A 21,859-nucleotide genomic window follows, 5' to 3' on the forward strand; every position below is an offset into this window, starting at 1 on the left:
AGCTTCTGATTGGTTATTCATGTCATATATAGAAGTAAGTGTATATAATGGGGCATTTCCAAAAATGGAAAGATATGGGTGGGGTGCCACTGTGTTTGATTTATTACATGAACAATATCTTAGCAAACTGAAAAGATATGATGTATAGTTTATAAGTTTGTTGCTTTTTTTAAGTAAATCACACTTTTTAATGAATTTTCCAAGTGTTGAATTCACTTTTGGTTTACACCCACATCTAATACAGCTTCTAGTTCTTTCTCCAGTTAGTCCCACCTGACTTTGTTTTTAATTGAACTATCAACTTTTATAGCCTACACTTCATCATAATGCTCAATAACCATTTTTTAGTCATTCCATTTTAAAATTAAACATGTAGATTTTCATGCAAAAACAAATCATCTAGCAAAGAAACCACTGTGTAAGATCAAAAATCTTACTAACTAGACTGTAACTGGTCAAAACCTGCAGTAGTTAAACACAAAATATCGATATGTAGAAAACACATCATTGTTGTGCAGGACAGAAATATGTCTGTTTGTGTTAGTAAAGATCAACTATGAGCATGTTTGTTTTATTAGTGTTACCAGAATGGTAAAAAAGGCAATAAAATATTAGGAACCCTGGAAGACATTAAAAATAGGAGAAATACAACATTTCCACAATGCATCAATATTATAACAGTAATTCCACAAAATCTTATATCTCAAAAATTGTATTCTATTTAACATTTAAATATTCTATCTATTACAGAAAGTATATAAGGAATGTTTTTTATATTTTTCACCAACAAAATGTAGTTTTTTTGTTACTCTCAATAGTTGTTGTAATGGAATATAATTCACTCTAAAAAACGTGTAATTGTTGTGTAAAAAAAAAAATTGAAAGTCATATTTATACACTGAGCTATTTTCACATAAAATACAGAAAAAAACTTAAACTTGAAAAGTTTTTTTAAAGTTTTCTGAAATTTAAAGTATTAGCAGCTAAAACTAACCTCTAAGTACTTTTGAAGAAGTATGCCTTGATCTTGTACTAGCTCGACCAACATCAATGAAGTCTTGACTCTGGCGATTGTTCTTCTTCTTTTTCTTTGCAGGAGATGCATCTTCCGATATACAACTTGGCTGCTTGTTTTTCTTACTTGTAGAGGATAAAGATTTTGATTTGTCTACGAAACCACTACTTGCATTTGAACAAATACTATCAGTCCGTGAACAAGAGTCTTCATTTAGAGGAACTTCAATATTTTTTGCATCTCCTTGGTAGCTGTCAGACTCTTCTTCCACTGAATCTCTGCTATAGCGAGCACTTTCTGCTGAAGAACCCTCCTGTTCATAGGGTGGAGAGTTAGACGAAACAGACCCAACGCTGCCTGGAGTGGTTGGAGGAGTATTGTCCAGTACAGCTGAATCATGTTTGTTAGGGGGATCAGATAAGGGTGCACGAGCAACAGATTTAGAAAATGACAAGACTGTTGCTGCAGCACTGGTCAGGGAGCAAATTAGCTGCTGATGTATGTCTTCTGATCTTGATGACTCTGGAACTTCTGTTGAAGGCACCACAGACTGAGGTTGGTGTTCATAGCTGGGATTCATGGAATCTCCAGCTACAGGACTTGCTGGAACTTTCTCTTCACAAAGCAGGAAAGCTGCTTCTTCAATAGTTTCTGTATTGTCATCAACCACCTCATTATCTTTGATATTTGGTATGTATATATCCGATTCTTCAAACAATGATTTCTCTGTTTTTTGAAGTACTTCATCATAAACAGTGTCTTGTTCTTCCTCAGGAGGAGGGGCATCTTTCATTTTAGCTTTCTTTTTCTTCTTTTCTTTTTTTGTTGCCCTTCCAATCTTTTCATTATCCACTGAAGTTTCAGCACTGTCATTTTTCTCATCATCTGTGTCCATAACATCATTATCAGTCTTACCTTTCTTCTTCTTCTTTGGTTTCTTTTGAGTTACACCATCTTTATTTTTTTTTAATTTTTTCTTTTCCTTTTTAGTTTTATCCAATTCCATTGTATCTTCCTCTTTAACTTCAACTTTGGATGTTTTCTTTTTCTTTTCTTTTCGTTTTGCTTTCTCACTTTCCATTGTTTCATTTTCTTTTTTCTTGAGTTTCTCAGGGTCTTCAACATCTTTTTTCTTGACTCTACCAGATTCTGAGTGTGAGTATTCTTGCTTGCCCCCTCCTAATTCAATATCACCATCACTCTTTACTTTCTTTCCCTTCTTCTTATCCTTTCCTTTTTTCATTTTTCCTTTTCCTTCAACTACTTCTGAATCTTCAAGTTCAACTTTCTTCTTCTTAGAACGGCCTTTTCCTTCCTTTGGTTTTCCCTCATCAGCATCAGTTCCATCATCTTTCCTGCCTAGTTTTGAAACCTTTAATTTTTTCTTCTTTCCTTCTTTCTTAGCTTCCAGCTCCTTGAAGTTATCAGAAACCATTTTATCTTTCTCAACTTCATTAGAACAGATATTTATAACATCTTCTACAGAAGAGCTTTTTGCAACAACTAAGGTACCACTATCAGTCAAGTACTCTTTTTCCATATCATTCTTCTGTTCACTTATAGGTTTTTCAAAAACTTCTTCTATTGGTTCCCAAGAATCATTTACTTCACTCTTGATAGTTGTTACTTCTGTATCACTCTTGACAACATCCGATGTAATAGCAGAAACAGACTTCATTACTTCACCAACTTCCTCTTCTTTCACATCACCTTTTAGTTGCAAGGCACATTCTCCATCCACATTGGATGGTGTGAAATCCTCTTTATCTGAAGATGAATTAGACATACATTCTTTATCAGAACTTCTTATTTCAACACGACCTTCCTCTATTTCAAAGGGTTGTGATTGAGATAATTTCATTATATTTGATTCACCTGTGGATGATTTTCCAGTATTTATCAATGTTGGGAGATCTTCATTTGCAACATCAGGTTCTTGGCTGAAATCTTCATATTCTTGTTCTTCATTTATATTACTGGACTCCTCAACATCTTGCTGTTCATCCACATTTGCAATCACATCATTCTCGCAATTATTACTTGTACTAAAGTTATCACATTTCAATACGATATTTTCCTCTACTGCCAGAGCATAATATTTTTCTTCTTGTCTGGCTTTATCTTTCAAATTGCATGTGCTATCAGATGAATCACTTTTATCTTGCCAATCTTCATCTGCCTTGAATTTTGTTAAGTCTTTATCACAATCTTCTTCAACATCCTTGATTGAAGGAGTACCAGGAGTTCCAGTACTTGATGAATCTTCTATGTTAATATAGTTTTCAAAAATATCTGTCACCACATCCTCACATTTTTCTTTTCTAAGTTTTGAACGTCTTTTCAAAACTTTTTGTTTAATCTTAACATTGGAAAGTGATTTCAATGATTCATTTTTGTCTTGAGGACAATCTTCTTGAATTTCTAATTCTTCTTCAGCCTTTATGGAAATATTTTTTTTGTCTTCTTCTGAACTATCCTGAAATATGTTTTCATTTATTTCATAATCACTACAGGCTTCACTTTGTTCAACCTTACATTTATGATCTGACTCATTTACCTCAGAAAGAGATAGTTCATCTTCAATAAACACAGGTTCTAATTCATCAGTTTTCTTTACACTTTCTTCTAATTGATCATCATCTTGTGCTTCAACTTCAATTTCTGAAGCATATTCTTCTTCATCACTTTCATCTGTTTCTTGACATACATCATTCTGTGAGGTGACAGAGATCCCAGATCTGTGTCTCGTCTGTCGTTTTGTTGTTAGGCCATAAACAAAGGGTGATTCAGAAAGGCTGTTTCTGTCTGACCGGGTAGATCGTCCTCTTCCTGAAACAGAAGGAGATGAGCTTGTGGAAGACCTTCGTGATGAGGTAGAAGGGGATGAATGAGATGGAAGTCTGGCAACAGATAATCCTGGGGGTCTTCCTCTCGTGGCTGGTGTGTTGGCACCTTGGACTCCCTATAATTGACCATAAAGAATGTCTTCTCAGATAACAAATATGCCACTAAATTTCAAATAAATAACAGAACTTCTCACCTGCAACATTTCTTTATATGATTTTGAAACTTATTTTCTGTGTTTCCTACAATGGAAAATATATTTAAATAAAAGACTATAATACAGGAGAAAAACTGTGATAATAATACCTTAAAAGATTTATAAACATCACAATGTACTTGTGAAGACAGATTACTTCACAACTTTATAACTAGATCTCTCCAATGTGTATGAAGCAATCTGTGATTTTTATTAGACTACTTTTAATGAATCACAAAATTTTGAGAACCTGAGAAGTGAAACTGTTCAGAAAGACATTTTCTTTGACATAGCACATGAAACATCGTTTAAAGACAGATATTACAACAGCTTAGTACAGTATTTTATTTTAAAGAAATTCAGAAAATTGAAAGCAAAAAAGTGTTACCACATAGCAACAAATTTCTGTTTAACTAACAAAATTACCAATTATACCTTCAATTGATTTGCCTTCTTTACTTTAGATGTGGTAATTTTCTCTGTTATTTTTTCTATGATTCTTCTTCTTTTTACCCATTCATCATATCTGAAATACAACAGTTTTTAATAACACGCACCTGACATTCATTAAGCACCAAGAGATATATGAATATATATGTGGAAACAGTACTGTAAAGAAAATTTCATTATGAATGTTTAAAAAATATCAAAAAAAAAATTAGGTGGTTTCTCTGCAGTACCAAAACTATCAATGATAATAATCATTTTTGAAAGTAAATGTAACCCTTTAACCAAGTGTCAGTAGAAGTGTTGTGAATATAAGTTATTGTATATTACAACTTCAAATAGACCATTTTTCTAATATTTGTGCTTTGAAAAATATTATCTTAAACTAAGTACAGAATGAAACATTTTCTAAATACCTTCTACTGAAGGTTCAGTTTCTGAAGAATCAACTAGCAGAAAAACTAAAACTAAATCACTGTTCCTACCTTACATTCCAGCCAGTGTAATGTACAGAATACTGCTTTTCTCCTGCATCAGTTTCTATTTTTGTTATCTTGGCTTCATATATTTTTTGTTGTTTTCCAGATCCATATTTCACTTTCACTCTGTCTCCTAGCTCAAGTCTTCCTTCCAGTTTTTTACCTTGTGCATTATCGTTTCTAGTAAACAAGTTAACATGCTGTTACCTTGATGTTATTTGTATCTCAAAATATTGACAAATATAAAAAGTTGAGAAATTATAACTCAAAAATAAGTCATTGAAACAAATACCTCACAACACAGCCTACTGATCCACTTACTGAGCCACAAACAGTAGACTATAATATTCTAAGAACTTATGATTGAAAGTCAAGAAGAATGTATAACAATGTGGCAACCACACAATATCTGCTATATCTAATGTCAATGAGCCCTTTCACCCAATACCAGTCAGTGCTCATCAAGCCAACTGTGATACGAAATATAGAAGAAGTTAAAGACACTATCTATATCACTGTTTCCCAACATTTTTTGCCACAGCACCCCATTCAGCAAACAATGAGTGCTCATGGCCCCTTGTAATAAATTTTTAATACAAGTATCAAAAGTGGTGCCAAAAGAGATATGATCAACAAATAGACGAGAAGTATTGGGGTGGGCAATGCTTGCCACAAACACACTCACACAATGATATTTGCTTAAATGTTTTGAAAGAAAAGCTTTTATTTCTTATGGTTTAATTTAACAACTATAACTTTGAAACCCTCAAACTTTTCTGTCCATCGTCTGCCATCCTTGCAAAGTTTACTGCTCCCCTGAATTTTAAATATGCCCACTATGGGGCAGTACCACCCAGGTTGGGAAACCCTGATCTATATTATCAAAGTCCATATTAACCATATTAAGTTGGTGAAGTATAATTGTTATCAATTTTATTTAAGTGATTGAAATAATTAGGGTGTAGATTTTTTTTATTTATTTATTTTGATACTAAGTATATTTATTATTAATATTATTTGTTTACTTTTTTCAACAATTACTCTCTGAGTTAACCAGGCCATGTATGATATTCCACCTCTGGTTGGTCCACATCTGATATTTCTTCAACTCTCTTGCAAATTTTATGAAACATGCACTATCTGATGAGGAATACAACAGTGTTCATCAACCCAAAAACTGAAAAGAATTGGAGTGGATACAATGATTTTCATTTTTAGTACATGGAGACAATTTTTACTAAGCTTTGCCCGAGGTCAGGGTGTTATTGTAATACAACATCTATAGAGATTCTTGTGAACCCAGAAATCATCAGGAACTGTAAAGACAACCAGCAGGTTTTCTGTCAAGATCATCCATATCTCAGAGAACTTTGTTTTTGTTCTTTTGTTTGTTGTTAAGCACAAAGCTACACATTGGGTTATCTATGCTATGCCCACCACAAAGTATTGAAACCTGATTTTTAACAGTGTGAGCCTGCAGTCTGCCCTCGGAGGACAGATGTCAGAAGCATTAGATACAAAGCTTACTTGCAGCAGACACAAATGCAATCATGATGAGAAAACAACTGCAAGAAAATTAGCTGTAAAAAAGGCTAAAGCAGAATTTTTGTTGGTGCTAGAGAAAATGGCAAAGAGAAGTAACTCTGCCTCCAAACTGGGTACATTCAGAGTTGTTGGAAGACAAGTACAACCATGACCAGAGTGGTGAGTGGTTGTCTTTGGGGATACAGACAACCACTATAAAAACAGAAAAAAATTCACAGCAAAAAAAAACTCTTTAAATCAAGCCCTACAAATCTCTATATTATATTCCAACTCTTCTGGATTTCCAGATCTCATGTAGACCCCACTTCAATAAAAAAAATTACACAATTTGTCCAGTTGACTCAGAAATTCATTGTTAATTAATTTTACTCGTAATTCAGAAGAACTGGCAAACTAGCAAGATAATATTCTTGTCCCTAAATGGGATGAGATTACATTATTAATTCTATAAACTTATGATTGAGAGTTTGTTTTGAATTTCACGCAAAGCTACACGAGGGCTATCTGCACTAGTCAGCCCTAATTTAGCGTGAAAAAGACTAGAGAGTGAGAAGGCAGCTAGTCATCATCACCAACCGCCAACTCTTGGGCTACTCTTTTCCCAACAAACAGTGGGATTGACCATCATATTATAATGCCCCCACAGCTGAAGGGGCAAGCATGTTTGTAGGGATGGGGATTTTAACTCGCGACCCACATAGTGTCAAATACCCTTATCACCTGACCATGATGATTGAAAGTAAAGAAGAATGTATAACAATATATCAACTGTACTACATAAGGTAGTACTATAAGTCCTAGAAAATGTAATTGAAGATTTAGATAATATTAAATTCTAGATGCACAAACACACGAGTTAAGACTTGGCATTAACAAATATAACTACTTTTACATATTAATGTACAGAACTTTAAAACTCTCAGTTTTCTGTAATCTACCCTTGAAACATATAATAAAAATTTTTGATAAAAACAAAACTCTCTCCACAAGAAATTAATTAGAAAATTTTGGTTCTTGTATCATTTTATACAACATCTAATAGATTTAATACAGTTTCATATCTTTATTCACAAAGCTTACCTTTGTTAACACTTACCATTACATTATTAGTTTTAGTTATTTTGCAAGTGAATAATATAACAAATTAGCACATGCACACTTAAAGAACTATTTCTCTTGGTCACCACAGAATGTAGAGAAACATATGATTACATATCCTTCCATACTGTTGTGAATGGTATTTTCTTTGCTCCATTTTTATGTTAAGCAGAGCGTGATGGAGGATAAAAATGGATAGATGACTTAGAGTTGTATATGAAGAAAAAATAGTTGTGTCATTTAATAAAATAAAAAGAAATAGAAAACTGCTCAAAGTAAATGAAGGAAAGATAATATGCTTCATAAGAATTGTTACAGACTTATATAATTTCTTTTTATAGCATTAAATGTTTAAAATAAGTATAATTTATATTAAGTGTATATGCATTAGTCTCATGATTAGGGTTTGCAACACATTGGGGAAGCTAAACTAAATATTGTGCAGTAATTGACTGCACATAATACACACTACAACAAATTGCATCACACCAATGAAATTTGCATTTGTCTTTTTTACAGTACGTTTTCCAAATGACTAACTCTGTTAAAAGAAGATAGCTAGTACCTATAATACTTTACTATACTGTATTTATAAGTCCTGAATATCTGCTGTAACTTACTTTGATTCTTTGTACAAAGACAATCTGTGAATGGCATGATGTGATGCAATATGTAGCAGGCAATACAATATAAATGAAAAGTATTATGTGACAAATAACATCCATAATACTCTACAGTATACTGTTTCACAACAAGTTTGGCACCTGGATTAGCTACAGAATTTAAAATGTCAGCTTAAATCCTGTTTAACCCTATCATAGCAATATCACACTTACTCATCTTCAAGCTGATGTGGCTTGTCATCTTCAACAACTTTAGGTTTTTCTAACTGCTTCTTAGCCTGCACAGTTAAAAGATACATAAAAATTGTACCATTCTTAACAATCTAGGTAACATGAGCCTGTAAAGACTAAAGACCCTAATGTAAACAAAGATATTGTAAATAATAAGGATACCAAACTAATGATTTAATATTCTAATCATTGTATGTTTTAATTTCTCATCAATTTCCTATACCAGGTTGTCTTCATTAACTTGTGATTTATTTCTCAAATTATTTTGATTGTTATTTACATAGCTAGCTTACTTATGATCAGAAGTTATTGATAATTAGTAAATCCTTTATAAATTTTGTGAATATTGTAACAAAGAATCGTAACATTTACTGCTTTACAGACTTTAGCTTTCAAACATTACAGTGACAAGACACTGATGTTGTGCACAAATCATAATAAACACAATAAAAAAGAAAAAAACTACACTTTTTTTTAGATCAGACAAAATTCATCTTTCTGAAAACAATTTCAACATTAACTGTTTCTGCATTGTCTAACTTTAAATTTAACATTGTTCCATGGATGATTCACGTACATTTAAGGTAAAAATTAACTCACACTTAAGTAGAATCCTAACTACAATATTTACTAATATATCAAATTAATACAAATCAATTTTTTGTTGTTTTTGTAATGAAGAACATTGCTTAGTAAGTATACTTAGAACTAGCTTCAACCTCCTAAGTTGGCCAAACATTATGAGATATTACCAAGATTATCATAGAAAATAACACTAATAGCAAGGGCATCCACCTGATGAATCAATGCATTTTAATCATTATGAGGTTTTTATTTTATGACACTATACAATCCTAGTTAGAACAATGTATTAAATTTCATTAATACGTTTTAACCTGTTCAGCACAAATTAATTTTTGTTGTATTTGTAATAAAGAAAATAACTTAATATGAGGATTTAGGACTAACTTCAATCTCCTCTCCTATGCTGATCAAAATGTATATTTTTGATATTATCACTGAAAATAATGCTAACAATAGGTGTACCCACCTGATGGACCAATGGCTGCAAATCATTATAAGTTTCTGTTTCATGACACTATATATTCCTAGTTAGAACAATATATTAAAATAGGTATAATAATTTCTAGATTAGTTTAAGTTCTGATCTATATGGGTAGCTTGCTTTGATCAAAGTTAATGTTAACTATTATCAAGAAATCATTTTGAATTTCACAGAAAGATAACCAATGTGATTGACCTGAGTGAAAATATTTTCCGTGTTGACAACTTGTTTGTCTTTTGAAAAAATTAATTATTCATATTTTGTTCAAATGGTTTTAGTCATTGATAATTATTAAAACTGATTGACTTAAATTAAATTTTAAAAAATTTTCAACTAAAATACTAAGAAAAACATTTCTGTAGAATATTTGCTCAATAGCATTCAACAATGTGACAAATACATAAGTTAAACAAAAAGCTTTAGTGGTTTACCTTTACACTTTCTATTTTTCTTTAACTAGAGTCACATTATTAAAATAGCATAAAACCCTATACATTTATCTTGAATGAACCTAAATCAATCAATTGTTAAGAAAATTAGCCAAAAAACTCTGAGTGGGAATAAGTAGATGATGGGAAAAAAAAGTTTAGAAATTATATGTACTTTAATGCTTTTAGTTATCCTAAAACCAACAGAAAATTAACACAATACACCTCTCTTCAGGATTATAAAATTAGTAAATAATCATCACGGAAATGCAACTGGTAAGACAAACTCCTTGAAAAGTAACCAGAAATGGTGGTATAGCTTAACTAAATATAAAAGTGTAGATGTTTTCTATCCCTCGGAACAAGTACCAATTAGAACAATCAAAGTAATCCCTAACTTCTGATACTTCACTTGTTAGTAGTAAAAAACTTTGATACCATTAAATCCTATAATTCCTGACTTTATTTAACAACGACGTGTTCTTTTCAACACTACTAAGCACTACTATCTTAAGGGTGACAACCAATGGTGACAGTCCAATGGTGGTGAGGGGGTAAGAAAAAAAAAAGGAGCTTCATTACTGACTCACCACTTTCTGAAGCAAATCATTTCTTTTTTCCGTCACTTTCCTCTTTCCTTTAGTTATTTTCTCTTTCAGAAACTTGTCTTCCTTTTCTTCAACCTTTTCTTCTTTCAGGTTTTTGTTGTCCCTTTTTGACTTTGTAAGTTTTTCAACTTTTATTTGTTTAAGGTTTTTTTCATCTTGCTTCATAAGTTTAACAGATTTTTCATTTTTTACGTCTTTCAACTGTTTTTCTTCTTTTACACTGGACCTTTCTTCTTTAGTATCATTCTCACTCACCAACGTATCTCTTTTACCATCACTCTTTTTCACATTATCCTTCTCCCTTTTCTCTGCCTTGGGTGAAAAAAGTGTTTCTTGTTTGTTAGGGCTTGCTGATTTTTCTCTTTTGGCTTCTTCCCTTGTTCGAGGCCTACGATCTTCTTTCACTGGCTGTTTTTCATTATCGTTGCTCAGATCTTCATCCTTAGCGAGTGTTTGTGAACGAGAAAGTCTTCCCTTTTCAATTTCTTCATTCTGATTTTCTTCTTCCTTAAATTCCCTTTTCTTTTGCTGATGAATAATTTATTTAAAAAATAATGTTAACTAAACAATAAGAAACAGAGAAAAGTCCTTAAAAAATAAATTATTATTTATCAAAACTTTGAAACAATGCTGAATATTGTTGAAAAATTGGCTTTAATAATGTATAATAAGAAAGTGTCATAAATAAATAAATTTTCGATAATATGATTATTAACACCAAGAAAGATTATATATACAAAACAAATTCAAGATATGAGCTAATACTGATAAATTTGAGCTTGTCCATAAATATTCATTTAACAAAAAATTGGAGAAAATAAAAACAATCTTTTTTCTATTGTCAAGGTTATATTTTGTCTAATATTAAATAAGTTTTAATTATCTTGTGCAAAACTCATATATTTCATTTTATTGCAAATAATGAAAAAGCCAATGTATAATTTTTATATCAAATATTCTTAAATCTATCAAAATGTTAGGATTACCAGAAAAACTTTATAAAAAAAAGAGAGAGAGAATAAGAAGAGTTAACACATAGCATGACCTTCAGTAAATTAACACCATGGATTTAGAACTAATAACGATGACTACAAAAAATGTTTCAATAAGTAAGTTTATTCACCATTATACTCAACATTTAAACAAACCAACAACATACAGCTTAAGCTCAGTATTTATATTTATTCCATTTCTATACATAGAACTTTTCTTGACATTTAGTAAAAAAAAATCTATCACCACCTTCTCTGACTTTCCAAGAGTTTCTTTCCCTGTGGCTTTTAACTCTGACACTTCTCTATCCTTAGGATGAATAAATATGCGGTGTCTCTCAGAGCGATGTCGCACTCGACTTGACCTGGAAGTCGTAACCATTGTGCAGCCTAACTTGCGGTTAAAGTCTTCAAAACTATGAAGGAACCTTTGCATAATAAAATAAAAACCCACGATAAATGCTTTTGGAAAATCTATTTTTAATTTTTACTTTATAAGCGACTCGCTACGATGTAAAATGACCACCTTTTTTATATCAAGAAAATATGCAAATAAAAACAAACTGGTTACTGTATATTCAGTTACGCTACTTCTGAATTTGAAATAAAGTTTTGAGCAAATTAACAATCCATAATCTTCCCAAACTATTTTTTGTTCTTGATACATAACAATACCAAGATAATTAAGCCATAAAATTTCATTTTCTTTGCCAATTATCTCAATCAAACATAAGTGATTATCTATTATGCACATAAATTAATAAAACTGGGAACAGAGAATCATGGGAATTTAAGTTTTTACATATTTACTGTTGAGTACAAAACTGCACAATGACTCATCTGTGCTATGCCCATAATTGGGAATCAAACTCCAAATTTATAGTTATAAGAACTAAAGCTTACCACTGAACCATTAGGAGTCCATTAACTTCAGAGAGAATATCTCATAAAGGCCATCTTGTTAGGTCAAATTGTTAAAACAAACTTAGAGAATGAGAAATACCAGCTCATTAGTTAAACAAAGTATGCTTTAAAAAAAAAGTACTGATTCTCCATCTACATTTGAATTGTTAATTACTCAAAGAAGCTGTATGAATAATAATTTTCCTAGGTAATGGGACATGTCATTCTCTTTATAAATATGAGAGATGCCTTGGCCAGTTCTGCAAAGTATCAAGTATATACATATAAATCTATTAAAAATATGTCGAACTCATTCTCTGTCAAGTTACTTCAACTGCAATATAAGTAGGATAGACAGAGCATAGAATTAAAAACGTTATTGTAATTCTCTATTTTTATGTTTTTAGCAACTAAAATACAATATATACGTGTGTAATAGTCAAATTTTTGTGACCAATGTTTTAAGCTACAAGTTAGGGATTGATTTTTACATGAATAATACTTTCGAGAGGTTGAAATGCATGCTCAGTAACAGTCTACAAAACATAAAACAAAACCACAATTGATATAAAAGTCAATAAACAACGAAAAAGCAATTTTTATTTTTATTTACAAAAACAGTAAACATGAAAACTGATATATTATCTTAATAACAGAATAATCAATTTTTCAGATAAACATGTGACATATCTATCTACCAGTAATATTGGCACCCTTACCTTAGAGTACATTAATTCTTTAAAATTACAATTTAATGATTGTGCAAACAGACATTTAGCAGAGAAATATATGTGGACTATTATGAGTTTAAAGCTATCTGATAAACAAATGTAGTTTCATGTTACAATTTGAAGTCATTCTAGTTATAGTTTTAAAACTATATACAAGTAAAAATGGTTACATGGTCAGTCCCTGGGACTGAATATGTGTTGGTAGAGTTAAGTGTTTTTGTTTGTTTCACGAGTTTTTGGAATAAAGTGTGACTTGGCCTGGGGTGGGCAATTGCTTTCTTAGGTTGTGGGAAAACTAGGTCAACTTTTACATGAGATATATAAAAAATTAAGACTTTTTTGGTAAAAAAATCATGGGCCGACTATTACACGAGTATATACAGATCCATTCAGTGTCATTAAGCACAGACAAAAATGCATCCTCTGCTGGACAACTTCTGAAATAGTACAGCCAAAATTAAGTATTTAAAATACCTCATCCAGTCCCTTACAGATTTTCAAGAATTAGAAGAGTGTATAATAATAGTATTTCAACCACACTATATTTGTCATATTCAGTGCTGAAAATGTACTTTGCTCAATCCATTGCTCTTCAGGTCAGCTTATATATAATGAACTCTGTAGTAGTTGGAATACTATTTATATAATCCATTTGTTACAACAACAATTGTAATGGCATGAATGCCTTGTGGAAGCTTGCAAAGCATGACATAATTAATTATATTTGTCATAACACATTATTTTAGGCTTATTATATTTTTTAACACTATATTCCTAATCTAGTCCCTTACAGATTTCCAAGAATTAGAAGAATGTATAATAATAGTATTTCAGTGACACTATATTTGTCATATCCACTACTGTGTTTGTTATATCTCACCAGCCTGATGAGCTCTGGATTGAGGGAAATATTTTGTCGTCGAAGGACATGATGAAAATAGTGTGACTGAAATACTATTATTATACACCCTTCTGATTCTTGAAAATCCATAAGGGACTAGATTAGGAATGTAGTGTTAAAAAACATAACAGGCTTAACATAATATCTTATGACAAATCTAATTAATTATATCATGCTTCATCAGCTATTAAAAGGCATTCCTACCATAACAATTGTACATAAAATACCACACAACAACAAACAAAATAAAAAAAGTATTTTTCTTATAAACCTCAATATTAATGTTATTAGACAAATTAATTCAACCACAATCACTTTTTCCTTTAAAATATACTTTGACAAATTGTATAAGGAATGCTAATATTCTGATTGAAAATTCCTTTGGATAACTTGTTACCTTTTGTATGCAGATCTCATTTGATTTGGAGTAGCATGAACTGAAGGAGGAAGCCCCATCTTACTTAGGACTATTTTCCACATGTTTTGACTGCTCACCTATATTACAACATAAATAAAAACAAACATTAAATTACAAGTAAAATATATAATACTTCTTACTTAGATTTCACTTTGAATACTCACAAAACTATTTGCAATACACACATATAGTTGTACTTATCAATTTTAAGGATACATTTTTTAACTCAATATATCATGATGTCATAGTTGCCACAAAACTATATGCTAAACCTCACCCTGGAAAACCAGTGAGGTCAAAATGTATATATCAGCTTTTTAAACACATTTTTCTAAACTATTTATGCAATCAATCTGCTTGTGAATCTATCACTTTATTGATTGCAAGGTCCTTAATGCTTTATCTCTGGAGCAAATACAGGTTTTGGACAGAGCAAAAATGGCTGCAAGAAAGTGACCACATTTTCTTCATTAAGAAAAGCTTTGAGGAAATCCAGTAGTGAAAGGCTTTCATCCAAATCCAGCTTCACATTTTGTGGCTCACAGAATGAAAAGTTTGCATCAGTCTCTCATCTTTAAATACTCTTTATGCTATTACATCTTTACCATTCTCACAATCCCCTCCTGTTTCTACAACTGTCCTCTTCATCTTGTCAGGTGGTCTAGATCCAGACTCTGCTTTTCCTTTCCTCATAGTAGCACCACTGGTCTTTCCCTTGCCTTTACCTGTACTCACATCCGAAGGGCCTGCCACAGGACTCTCCTTTCTCTCACTTTCACCAGATCTATCCAAATCAAATTTGTCACTTTCAAAATCATCATCATCAAAATCAGTGGGAATAAAATCATTTTCCTGGCTCAGAAGTTCCTCAAATAACTTCCTAGCTTGCTTAGGAGTAAAGTGACGAGGCGCATCTGAAGCAGTGGGTGTGACCATTTACTTTGTTTTGAAATAGGGGTTCAAAACACTCACATAAATCACTGAAAACGTGTCTTGTTTCTATAAAATTGGTGCTCAGGTTAAAGATATTTTGTTAACAGAAGTAGTTCTAGTTTTATGTTGAATATATATAAGGCATGCAAAATGTGGGATTGATCGTAAAACGGAACAAGACCTACAAGCCAATATATTGGCAGCTAGTTCAAGTAGGAAAACAAGTGTGCCAATATATTGGTTGCTCAGAGGCAAAGAGTTAAGTACAGATGAGTTACTACATGAAAAAATTTAACACAGCAATAATGTCAATATTGCAGTTAATTATTGCTAGAGTTTTTTATATATCTTATGTATAAAATGAGCAATTTCAACCAACTTGTTTTGGTCAGTTCTTTACAGTGAATGTTGCAATACGCAAAAACATAAAATTACTCGATAGAATGCAATATATGGACAACAGACTGTAAAAAACAAGTCAATAATTTAAGGATTATAGGAAGCATGGTCTCAAAATTTGCAAATGAAAAATGTTATATATAATGTTTTTTAAAAATTATGATGACCTATGATATCAATAATATATTTTACATATTTTATCTTAAACAAAATGGTTCATTGTGAATACAATATCATTATTATAAATAGACTTAAATGCTTTTACATTTAAATCTAACCTACCTTATTGAAACCACCGAGTTTGTGCACAGTCTTGAAAAGCTTGTAAAGGTTTAGATCTCTATTGCCTACAGTAGGAGCAATGTTGATAGGAGTCCCTAGAATTAAAAAAACTATTCAAACAAATAATACAAATATTCCAATATATATCCAAAACTATCTTCAAAACATTACAGTTTGACAAACATAACACATAAATCTGGCAAATTAAATCAAAGAATAATAAATGCAAAAATACACTAAGATCCTTTTCACAGGTGAATTTTAACAATATCAAATATTTCAGTGTAACTCTATTAATAAAAAAAGTAAACAAACATAGAAAACAGAATACTATAAATGGAAAATATAAAAACTGATTCTGTAATTAACCGTTCCTCCATTATACAAACAAAAAATTATCTTAAGTACACAAGCTTCAATGGGAGTACTGGTGTTATAGTTGTATCTTAATATTTTTTTTACTTAAGTGAAATATTGTAAATGTATTTATAATGTTACAAAAAAAAGTATCAAAATTGACTACTTTCTACAAACTGATTGAACATTTACCTCTGTCATCCATAAACTTGTAAAGCTGAGCAACAAAATGATCTTTTTCTTCACTTGGCTCATCATCAGAAGACTACAGGTTTCAGAAAATAAAAAGTCAATTTTTTTTTTCTGCAAGTTCCTAGCTAATGAACAAATTTTACTCAAATATTATTCAATATATAAAATCAAGCTGAACAACAAAATTAGTTTAGAGCCATTTAAATTACATCGAATAGCAAATAGTTGAAAAAGTCCATAAAGGATCTCTATAATTACCCGTTATATTTGTCAGTATTCTTACTAAAACTTGCATTCAAACTGCAATTTAGTTCATTTTTCCTTATTAGTAATAACTACTCTTACAGTAAAATTTGGAATTTGAGTACAAATACGTTCATTTATGCTTAAGTTATTAAATAAGCATACATAATTTATTTAACTTTAAAAATTTTAAACAGTTATTATTTTAGCCACATCTTCAAAAGAATTCCCTTTGATTGATATGAAAACATATCTTTTAACATGTACCAATAATTACTAAAAAAATAAAGGCTAGACACTATACACATTTTATAGACTTTTGGGTTTTCCAGCTAAGTGTATTCTTTGACACATTTAAAAACAGTTAATATTTTAAAAAGCAGTGGTTTTAAATCAAAACTTGAAGAATCACTCAATGAATGTGCAAACTGCTATTTGATTTAAGGTATCAATGAACAGAACCTAAAAAATACATTTTCAAAAACGTTCTGTATCATCTAGTGAAAACTGATCCACAAACACTAATCTTGTATTATCATCTATCAACAATTTCTTATCTATAAACAGTACATGCTAGCATCACAATAATGAAAAAATAGTAATTATTTCTGTATAAATATTTTGCAGGTAGTAAATAACCTTCCTATTTAGCATATCATTGTGTTCAGTATTTACATATCAGTTTTTGGATAGACTACAAGGTTGAAGGTGCTCATGTCATCTCGTTAGATTTTCGTGTTAGATGTCGTATTACTTACACATATTAGAAAAAAAAATTGCGATTGCAAATCTCTTTTTTAACTGAGTATTCCAAAAATCAATATTAATAAATCAGGAAACATGCAATGAATGAATGAATGAGATAAAGTATTTTTCCATTACGAGTATAAAAGTTGAAATGCCTGGTGTTTACACCTAACCTGTAAGTCCACCAAATTAGTACTTACCTCAGATTCTAATTCGTTGTCATCCTCCTCAGCCGAGGTGGAATTCAAACCCAAAACATCCCAATCCCACTGAGGTGGAAGAGTTTCATTCTGAATAAACTGGAAAGCTTTCTCTACAGCTGATGAAAAATAACCTTGTTATTTTCAATAATTCTATACGATGTATTTGTATGAATTGAAATTAACTTTTTATTACTGTACTTAATTTCTAATTATTTGACAAAACATGTTTACTTTAATTCCAAAATATTTATTTTTAAAAATAAAACAAATATGTAATCACTAATGCAAAAACATTCACAAGTAGATAAAATATTCTTTAATGTAGCTAAATTATTATTTTTTTAAAATAAAATCCATCAAAAAAGTGTTGGTATGCACTTAATTTGATCTTTTGATTTTTATTACAAACAAGAACTATTATTTTTCAAATGCTACTTAAAAAATTCATTATGTCTTAATTTTTTTACCCCTTAGTTTAGATGAAAGGATAAAATGAAAAGTCATACTATATGTTGACAAGTTAAACAGATTATTTACCTGCTTTAAGGGAAGTGTTTTCAATTTTAGATATGTTAATATCCTGCTGAAATTCTTTAACATCCTTCTTAGAAGATTGGTAGCTAAAATAGACAATTACCCTATTGATTAATACATTACAATTAATATATATAATATATATATAATACAATGTTTTAAAAATAATTTATAAACACATAAACACATACATAAAAAATTATATTTGTGTTTAAAATAGCAATACTCACTATTTTCCATCTCTAAAAGACCTAATAAGGTATTCTTCTTTGGTGTTAATTTTCAAACTATCTTGTGCTGAAGGTGCTACAATCAGTCCCGGAAACCAACTATCTTTTTTCCTTCTATCTCCCATGTCTATCCTCACCACTTTTCCTAGGTCAGGGTCTTTATCTTTCAGTTTTGGTTTTTGTACTTTTCTGGGTGGTGACTCTTCATCACTACTTAGGTCTTCTCTATATGTTTTAAAAGAAAGAAAACATTTTACAAATTGTTAATTTTACAACTAAATAAAATTGTGACATATGAATAAATGAGGCATTGAAAAGTTGAGATCTTCAAATTTATACTACAGTTCTCTAAACATAAATAGAAACTCAAACATAAAGCATCCATACTTTCAAACTAATGACACTCCTTAATGTAATGAAAATGATCTAAAAAAATGTAATTCATTCTTTTCTGGTAGTCACTGATTTAAGCAGTTTTAATTATATGGATGTATAGCTTGATAAAATAAGTGATTACACTGATATTGCTCAAACTGAAAATAGTTGACTTTTGTTTACTGGTTACAAGAATGACAGTCAATCTCTTAGAATGGATGGCGAGGGTAGAATGTTGCTGCCTTCCCTCTGGTCAGTAGTTCAAAACTAGGGATGGTGGAAGATAGCCTTAGTAGTTTTGTCATAAATATAAAATATATAGGTGTAATAAATAAATTATTTAATATGGAATGTATGATAACTTCATATTGTGACCTTATTCATACACGTTTAATATACATTAATACTCGTAAGGGAAGCTCTTCTGAACATAAAATTATTTCCTTAGTGTATTTACAACAAAAATAATTATGGAAGTAGTTCTGGGTTTACAGTTTTGAGTTTCTATTTATCATTTGTTTCATAAAATAAAATTATTAAATATTTATTAAATAAACCAATACTTAGAGGGCAACTTTATGTTTTATTGTTTGTTGTTAAGCACAAAGCTACACAAAGGGTTATCTGTGCTGTGCCCACCACAGGTACCAAAACCTGGTTTTTTAGTGTTGCAAGCCTTCAGACGTACTGCTGAGCCATGGGAGGCAGGTAATTTTATGTATATTATAAAATTAAAATAATCAGTATATCTCAATTATAACATATTTTCAAAAATAAAGAAATTCAAAGTTATGATACAAGAATTAACACAAATTTACACATATCACTATTAAAAAACAAATCAATAAGTCATGAAGAAGTAAAAATATAGAATACTATACCTTAAAAAATAGGAGAAAAGAACTCACTAAAAACTTAAATTTAAAAATTATTTATTAGGTTTGATTTCAGCTGTTAAGACTATTGTTTTAGCTTAAATAATTTTTCAAAAATTAAATATAATTCTTGACAGTTAGCAGTCCTTTAAATGAATTTGTATAAGCACTTTTTAAAACTTAAATATCTTCTTTTCATGTGCTTGTTTGATTGTTGCTATTCTTTTTATGATTTATAATATTCAGTAGCTGAATAAAAGTTGACTGAATTACTTTAACATATTTTTTTAAATTTACACTATAATTTTATCTATCTACCCATATTATCATTATCTCTTTCCATAGGGGAAGGGGTCAGAGCCCATGTCGTCATGTTTTGTAGACTTGCATTCCAAATTTTATCAAACTACTATTTTATGAATGTCCATAAATTCGGAATCAAATTGTAGTTTCTAGTTCAATCTTAGTATTGTTCATTATTTAATTTCTTAGTTCCAAAAGTAAATATTAAAAAAATGGCTAAATATTGATTTTTTATGTGTCACATGATACATATTCTTCTGCTTTTGGTCAGATTGCAGTGTGGGCATCATAAGTTGTAAAATCAAGAGTTTTTAATGAATTAGAAAATCAAATTACCAATACCGACAAGCTAGCATATAAAATAAGAACCTCCTATCTTTTCTATTTGCTGAGATATCATTATATTTAACAAACCAGCCACAGTGGCTCCGCTCATCTCTTCCTCTTTTGAAAATACTTGTTTACCTATGCCTCCTTCTCTTAAGTCCATGTTTATAATCATTCATAATTGCTCATTTTAAACTACATAATTCTGTTAGTCTACCTAAATTTGACATTTTTTCTTACAATGAAAATGTATTTCCCATAGGTAATTACCACTTCTCAAACAAAGCTATCTCCATCTTATATCTGCCCTCTAAGCATTGCTAAAAAATTTTCATGCTCAGTGCACCAGTCTATATTCCCCATCAGCTTTTCCCTCTTCTCACTGAATGTATAATCATGAGTATGTATGGTAAATTAAATTTCTAAACTCACTCAGGAGGAAGCCTCCATGATTCACCACTCCAGTGAATAGGAACTGGGAAGGACTCCTGTGCTCCACTGGAACAAAAAAAAAGAGGGGGGAATAAACATGGTGGGAAGTATGGAAGAACATAATACCAGAGAAAGTTCAATGGGTGCCCACAATTCTCTATTCTGAAAAGCAGATCGACCCAAGTATAGTTAATCAAAGGGTCAGCAGGGATGGGCAGAAATCCCCTTCTGCTTTACTCAGGAAGTCCATGAGTGATGGTCCACCATTGAGTGAAACTTACTGATATCTAGAAACAAATATACCACTGAGTATGCCACCAATGATCTTGCAGAACACCCAATCTCTACAGTGAGCATTATAGCACAATCAGTAAATAGTGTTGGTTTGAGACAAGCAACACCCACCACAGAGTGGGACCCCATTATCAGTGGTAGAAACGAGGGTTGCTGAAAATATAAACATAAATGAAAGTAAGTGATAACACTTACCACATTCAGAGGTGAATGAACATGTGTAAATTGACATGGGAGGGAGACAATATCCACCTGTGGAAAATACAGCCAGATCTTGCCAATCTCCTCCAAGGGACAGGGAAGACAAGCAGCCAAAAACATGGTGATATGACAAATTCTATGAGAAGAAATATTGTGGAGACAGCAACCTTCCATGGATAAGTCTGAATAAACCAGTCTAACAAGTTGACGAACCCACCCAGTTAGCATGACAGGGAAGAGATCAGGGAAAAAAAATAGGAATGTGACCCCCGAAAGCAAGCAGGTCAGGATCAGAATGGGAGTACAGCTGGGAGATTGTTTGTTTGAAGTTAGGCACAAAGCTATACAATAGGCTTTCATGCTTTGCTCCCCATAGGTATTGAAACCAGGTTTCTAGCATTTTAAAT

At 31.1% G+C, this 21,859-nt stretch overlaps 1 protein-coding gene across 1 annotated transcript in view; it reads right to left on the minus strand.

Moving 5' to 3' along the window:
* LOC106461876 (AT-rich interactive domain-containing protein 4A-like) overlaps positions 1-21,859 on the minus strand; it is a 43,659-nt gene that overhangs the window by 9,045 nt on the left and 12,755 nt on the right. Inside the window, 12 exon segments of the mRNA XM_013921745.2 lie at positions 995-3,977; positions 4,491-4,581; positions 4,988-5,161; positions 8,461-8,525; positions 10,563-11,108; positions 11,823-12,000; positions 14,505-14,602; positions 16,140-16,234; positions 16,689-16,761; positions 17,879-17,997; positions 18,419-18,501; positions 18,646-18,870. Coding sequence (XP_013777199.2) covers positions 995-3,977; positions 4,491-4,581; positions 4,988-5,161; positions 8,461-8,525; positions 10,563-11,108; positions 11,823-12,000; positions 14,505-14,602; positions 16,140-16,234; positions 16,689-16,761; positions 17,879-17,997; positions 18,419-18,501; positions 18,646-18,870 — 4,730 coding nt within the window.

Source organism: Limulus polyphemus, unplaced genomic scaffold, assembly GCF_000517525.1.
Source record: "Limulus polyphemus unplaced genomic scaffold, Limulus_polyphemus-2.1.2 Scaffold41, whole genome shotgun sequence".
Lineage (NCBI taxonomy): Eukaryota > Metazoa > Arthropoda > Merostomata > Xiphosura > Limulidae > Limulus > Limulus polyphemus.